At 32.2% G+C, this 7413-nt stretch overlaps 1 protein-coding gene across 1 annotated transcript; it reads right to left on the reverse strand.

The window, feature by feature from the left end:
• Nucleotides 1-1164: 1164 nt before the first annotated feature.
• Nucleotides 1165-2670, reverse strand: LOC118035060 (uncharacterized). Its single transcript, XM_035040545.2, has one exon. The coding sequence runs from the start codon at nt 2646-2648 to the stop codon at nt 1197-1199; it is 1452 nt and encodes a 483-aa protein (XP_034896436.1). The 5' UTR covers nt 2649-2670; the 3' UTR covers nt 1165-1196.
• Nucleotides 2671-7413: the final 4743 nt, after the last annotated feature.

Below are 7413 nucleotides of genomic sequence, written 5' to 3' on the forward strand. Positions count from 1 at the left end.
GTTGTAAGTCTCTTATCTCGTTTTATGCATGATGCTAGTGAATTACATTTAAGAGCAACAAAGAGAATATTGAGGTATGTTAAAGGGATTGTCAGCTACGGGGTAAAATTTGAGAAGTGTCAAAGCTTCAAGTTGTATGGATTTTCAGATAGTGACTGGGCTGGTTCCCTTGATGATATGAGAAGCACTTCAGGATATTGTTTTAATCTCGGTTCTGGAGTTTTCTCTTGGTGTTCAAAGAAGCAGGAGATTGTAGCACAATCCACGGCTGAAGCAGAATTTATTGCAGCCACAGCAGCTGTAAACCAGGCTCTATAGCTTAAAAAAATCTTAAGTGATTTGTCAATGGAGGAAAGAGAACTAACAGAGATTTCAGTAGACAATCAAGCTACTATTGCAATCTCTTATAATCCGGTATTTCATGGGAAGACTAAGCACTTCAACATTAAGCTTTATTTTTTACGGGAAGTTTAGAAAAATGGTGATATTAAGTTAATTTATTGCAAGTCTAAAGATCAACTTGCTGACTTATTTACCAAACCACTTCCAGTAAGTAGGTTTGAGTATCTAAGGAAAATGTTAGGAGTTTGCACTTCTTAAAACAAGAAGGAGTGTTGAAGTTTGCTTCAAGAAGCTACAGTCAAAGATTTTGTTTTTCAGTTTAAATTTTCCTGCAATAATAATAGCTTGTCCTAGTCTTTAGGGATTTGTTAAATCTGTTAGTTTGTTAACAGATCATGGCTTTATTTTAGCTTTTTCAGTTGTATTTTGATTCTATAAATACGTACGAGATTGCTGTCAACAATAAGCAATTCTGTTTAATTCATTCTTAATAAAAGAGTGCAGTATCAATATTATTTTCTTTTCTATTCTCTTGTTTTTCAAACACACTTCAAACTCCAGCAACTACAAGAAACACTTTCGTTAGATTTCTTGCTAATAAAACAGTAAACAACAGCCACTGTTCAGATTAAATTCTGGAAATCTTATTTGTTGTTTCACTGTTTTTTAATTCAAACACGATACTAAGGCAAATCCATGGAATACCCCCTACAAAAGATAGTCACTATGTAACTTTATTACATTGGAAAAGACTATGTTATAGACCCTTTTTTTTCAGTGGCGGAGAAAGGATTCCATTTTTTTTTTTATTTTTTTATTGCCAATAGGACTTGTAGTTTTCAAGAAAAGAAAATTTAACAATCTGTGGAAAGAGGATACTGGCAATATCTGGAGTTTTTCATGCAGAGGAAGAACCTCTCATAGGCTGAGGCCATTTTAGTCGCAGTGAACATGGAGAGAGCGTACTCCTTGCAGGCCATGCCTTTGTTCCGCCACACGTTAGGTCCATCTCTTATTGTCACCTCCAAGGCCTCAACAAACGATTTCACATTGGGCGAAAATGTGTATCCGAGTTCTTCCTTCACCACCACTGTTCCAATTATGCTTGGATAATTGGGGGTCAGAACTGGCTTCCCACAATGCATTGCTTCGATTAGTGTAAGATCAAGCCCTTGAGGTCTTAATGTGGGGTTGACAAACACATCAAGCGCGTTGTAGAATTCAGACAGTTGAGAGGAATCCATGGCACCTAAGATCTTGACATTAGGGCCTAACTGAGCATACCTCTTCCCCCATGGGCCTGACCCTGCCACAAGAAGAAACACACCAGGATGGCGTTTGATGATCAATGAGAAGGCCTCGTGCAGGAGTGGATGCCCTTTGTCCCTAACCAGCCGCCCCGCAACTCCGATCACAAGGCTCCCATTGTCAGGGACGCCGTGTCTTCTTCTAAACCTTGCACCGGCGTCTGGGTCGTGCACAAATTTGGTACTGTCCACCCCATTTAGTATGACATGAACATTTCTGAAGGGCAGCTGGTAGACGCTGACTAATACCTCACCAGCACTGTGGCTTATACAGACATGTTGTTTGTAGCTTGAGAAGAATCTGATCTCGTCAAGAAGCCGTGGCATTGCTTCTTGAAGCTCTGTCATGGGGCCCGGCAAAGCTCCATCTGGATTTGTAAATAGCTCCTCAAATAATTTTGAGTGCATGATTTCGTACCAAATCCCATGCCATGTTACAGCCACGTTAGGCAGCAGTTTAGCCCTCCAATGTGGCAAGGAAACACTCTCAGTATGCACGTAATCGAACTCCCCATTTGCGTTTATTTTGTTGAATATCTCAAATGCCAAAGAGCAGTTGACTGAACCATGATCATTAGCAGCGAAGTAAACATGAAGATTACCTTCGTGGATATCAAGGTGAGGCTTCCTATCTGATGGAGCAGTAAAAACATGAATTTCATGACCCCTGGCAGCAAGAGCATGGTAGAGAGTGGAAGCATGGCGTTCCATACCACCAGGGCCGGCACCGATTGGCCATGTCTTGGAGAAAACTGCAAGTTTGAGCTTCTCAAACGTCGGTCCAAAGCAAAGCTTGTTCCAAGCAAATTTAACATCTCTTAGGTCGCCGTTAAATGAGTCTTTATCTGCCAAAACTGATGGTTCTTGTGAGTATCTAAGCATAGAAATGAAAAGAAAACACGAGCTACAGAGAAAGGCTAAAGTGAGAATGGTTGAATATCTAACAGAAAAGAGATTGGAAGATGAAGAGCTCTTGCTAGCTTGGTATTTCAACCCCATTGCCAGAAGAGGTCTCAAAGGATGCTTGATTTGTTTTATGTTTTTTTTACGAGAAAGTATTAAAATGAAAGCTTTGTATTTATATATTACCAAGGCTTGAATATAGGGGTCGTGTACCTGCTGGTATTTAATGCTTGCCACCATTGATACCGGATCTCCTCGAGCTTGTGCAATTTTATGTAGCTGCACATGGCCTCCTAGAGATTTTGTCAACTCTTTGCCACTTCGAAAAAATTTAGTTCTCAAAGTCTCTTTTTTTCAGGGAAATTGTAGCTACTTCGTTTACACGAGCTTTGGTGTTGATTAGTTTGAGATCATAAATGGCATAAACATAATATCTTCTCTCATATTTGAATACAACAGGATCTAATTAAATGTAACAGGCTAAATATTTAAAACAATAGAAAAAATATATATGTTGCATAAATCATAGTATTCACCAAGAAATACGTACAGAAGAGTACTCATGAATCAACATTGGTGTTTCCTTTTTTAATCAGTTGTTTAACCAATTAATTTTTTTTTTTATTGTTTTTTGAATGTTTGAGAGTGTTGATCTGAGTAAGAGGGAGGATTTAATTTGTACATACTAATAACTATCTCATCGTTATTGGAACTGAATTTGATGATGTCTTGATTGGTTTTGCATTGTCATTTCTCATATGTGATTTTTCATTTTAATTGAAAAATCACATCACGTATGAGAAATCTGAGGTATTGTAAATGAAACTTGTGAGCGTTGATTTTTATTTTTATTTTTTATTTTTTAGAGTATATCGTTTTTTTTAAATTAAAAAAAAACATTTATCATATTATTATTATTATTATTATTAAAATGAACGAAATACCAAGGTTTTTTTCACTTTAAACCTTAAATTTTTTTTTATTTTATAATTTATATTATATTTATTAAATATTAAATTTTATAATTTTTTTTTTTTTTTTTATATATATAATTATTCCAGTATCATAAATGGTGGATGATTCGAAGGGATCACCCCTTCTCCGAGTCAGTCCAGTCAGTAAAGGGGTGGCCTGCCAACTGCATTTCGAGAGTTTGAATATCATTTCCATTTCAATTAAAAAAAAAAAAAAAAGCAGCTACAATAGGGATTTAGATCGGGTAAGACTGCCTTTAATTTAAGTCGGGAGGAGCGGGTGGCCGTCAAACTCGGATGGCTTTGACACTTTTCCAACACTTCTATGTGCTAATTTTGAATATTAGCTCTTCCGGAGCACTCTTCTATCTTAGCTGGTTTGGAAGTTTTCAAATTAGTTATATTAATTTATATTATTTTTTAATTTTATTATTTAATATTTAATTTATTAAAAAATTAAATTTTATGATTATTTTTTTATTTATTTTTTATAGAATTATCATGATCTCATAACAAGATTTGCAAGTTTTACGAGCTAATCAAGTTGACTTGAATTTTTTTGTTTTTTTTTTAATTCAATTTTTCAACATTACATTGATTGAGAATTTAATATTAAAAAAAAAATTATTTGTTTTTATAAATTTATCTCAGTATGCTGACCCGGGTTTAACAAGTTAACTTGGATTGATTCAGGTTATTTTTTTTTTTTTTTTTATTTGATTTTTTTTTTAATTTTATCAATTTCCATATAGTTTTTTCTACTAAAAAACACGTTAAAAACACTTGAATATATTTGTTTTACATTAAAAAAAATAATTGATCTCTAGCACGGGCAATCACCTCTTCTTATATATTTGAAACTCATTTGCATCTAAAATAACATCATTTTCCGCCTATAAAGAATGTCATTTGGTTACTGCTGGCTATTAGACTCATGATCCTTGTGGATTGAATATTTTTTTTCAATAAAAAAACTTGAATATGTAGACTTTTCCAACACATTTTTTTACATAAAAAGTCTTAAATGTAAATCAAAAAGTTTGAACGAATCTAGCTAAATAAATTGAAAATCATCTATGTAAATAAATAAATAAGATTCATTAATGATAACTAAAAACAAAACAGGAAAAAAAAATCAAGAAATGACAGATGTAAATCAAAATATTTGATCTTGCAACATGTATCATTTACCTAGTTATGTTTGATGAATTTAATTATTAAGATTATTTTTTTTATTAAATTAAGTGATAATAGAAACAAACATACACATAAAATTAATTGAATAAAATCAAAGGAAAAAAATATTATGCAATGTTGCACATATTAGAAATATTATCTAAAAATAAAACTTCATCTATATAAAAAAATTCATATATGAATCAAAATAATCTCTTTAAAAATTAAATACATACAAAATAATTTAAAAATATATAATAACCTCTATTTAAAAAACTAATAATAAAAAATCACAAATTAATTGAAATATAACTTAAAAAAATTATTTTAAAAAAAAGACATGTAAGAAAATATATCATTTAAAAAAAAAATTAGAAGAAAAAAATGAAAAAAAATCAGGTGTTACTTGACCTATTTAGAAAGGGCCCGCATGCGGGTCTGCTAGAGCAGGGCTATGCTTATGGGCCTTTATTTAAAAAAAAAAACGTTTGCGCGGGGGGGGGGACATATGTTTCACTCCAAATTGTTCTGAAAAAACATACATCAGACAATGTGTCATCTACCTCATGCGTCATTTGTTGAGGTAGAAACATGTCATTTGCTTTCCCCAGATTCCAATAACATTTATTAGATTGATTCAAATCAACTCGGGTTAATTTGTTAAGTATATTACCCAAGTCATGAGACCCTGAATAGAAAGCAAATAAAAAAAATTATTAAACCCAATTATTAATCAACTCAATATTAAAGGATGAAATAAAATAAAAATCAATAAAAAAAATGACATAAAAACACCTAGATCAATTTGAGTCAACCGACTAAACTCATAACTCGAGTCATGAGACTAAGATAACCTTATTCAACACAAACCAAAACAAACTATAAAGTCTAATTTTCAATTGACCTAATTTTAAATGATAAAATTGAAAAGAAATAACAAAAAAAAAAAAAGAAAATCCAAGTCAACCAGCCTAACGTATGACTCGGATTATAAGATCTTGATAACCCTATGCAAGGCAAATAAAGAAAATTTATGAAGTCCAATTCTCAATCAACTCAATCTTAAATGATTGAATTGAAAAAAAAATGAAAAATGAAAAAAAAAATGACCTCAGTCAACCCGGGTTAATTTTCCAAACCCGGGTCAAAAGACCGAGATAACTCCATAGAAAGCAAATCAAAAAAAATTGTAAAGTCCGATCATCAATCAACCTAATATTGAAGGATGAAACTGAAAAAAATACTCAATTAAAAAAAGATTGGGAAAAAAACTCGAGTCAACCTGATTAACCCGAAAAACTTGCAATCTGAGTCATGAGGCCATGATAAATCTATAAAAAACAAGTAAAAAAATTAATTATGAAATTTTATTCTCATTCAACATAATAATGAAGGATGAAGATGAGAAAAGAATTAATTAAAAAATAAAATAATAATAACTCGAGTCAAAAAACACTCATGCAAGTATATTATGATCCCAATAAACACTCATATTTAAAAATTGAACTTCTCATTTGTTAAACAAAGCATAACTACTTAACCATGAAGGGTAGTTCAACTGGTCAGACCTTGAATTTGCTCTCTAATGATCACGAATTCAAATCTTCTCAAGACCACTGGAAACTTATATAGTATTTAACTTCAAAGCCTGTGAGATTAGTAAAGATGTACGCAAGCTAGTCCGAACATCCATATTAATAATAATAATAAATATATATATATATATATATATATATAAAAAAACACACAACTACTTTCAATTTATTTCATATAAGCACATCTTTTACACCACCAAGTTTTGATCTTTTTCATAATATATTTTGATATTAAAAATTTCATTTAAAATCATAACCAAATAATCATTTGCTAGTAAAGTAAAAAATTACTCTGTATTCTATCTAGTCCTAAAAAGCATGTATGTCCCTTAATGTTTAGTTAGCAATGTGAGCTTGAGTACAATTTAAATAAAGCAAAAGAAAAAAGAATGCACCAACTAACTTGCAGATATCCTGATGTGATCTTCTTGTCTGAAATGTTGTATAGATTGTCGGGATGAAGAGGTCATACCCCTTTTCCATAGGCAATCCACCATGTTCTTCTGCCACTCTAATGGAGGCATGTATAATCTCAGTTTCAGCAACCCAATTTGCAGGTTTTTCTTTTATTTATTTATTTTTCCTATCAATTAATTGCGTACTCTACTTTACAAGTGTTCTTATTGTATATCTGTGCCCGTTTTAGAGAAGGCTTCTCATGTTCTACTTCCATCTTGGAGCCTGCTTCAAAGAAAAGGGGGCTTGCAATGGAGGTTTTCTCAGTACTCTAGCCCCTACTACTTTGACATCTACAAAATTCTAGCCCCAGCCTTCAACTTATCTAGCCTTCCATAACCTTGAAGCCTTTGATTTTGATTCACTGCCTCATCAAGTGAGATTAATTAAACTGCAAATGGTTTTATTTTATGTTTAACTTCTACATGCTTATTATTTTGAAAAAGAAAGAACAAGATCCAAGAAAACTTACGTATTAATTTAGAAATAGAAACTATCAATCATTTCAATCTTCTACATAGAAAAACTTCATGATTTCCATGACACTTGGTCCTTGATCCTTGTGACTTTTGACTTTTGTATGAAGATACAAGAAGCTCACAAAAGAGATCATGAAATATGAAAAAAGAAGATACAGAGATGGCGGATGTCGAGTTTTTG

Source organism: Populus alba, chromosome 11 (genome assembly GCF_005239225.2).
Source record: "Populus alba chromosome 11, ASM523922v2, whole genome shotgun sequence".
Classification (NCBI taxonomy): domain Eukaryota; kingdom Viridiplantae; phylum Streptophyta; class Magnoliopsida; order Malpighiales; family Salicaceae; genus Populus; species Populus alba.

Excerpts from the sequence above, each read along its gene's own strand:
- LOC118035060 (XM_035040545.2), bottom strand. The coding sequence starts at position 2,648 with ATGGGGTTGAAATACCAAGCTAGCAAGAGCTCTTCATCTTCCAATCTC.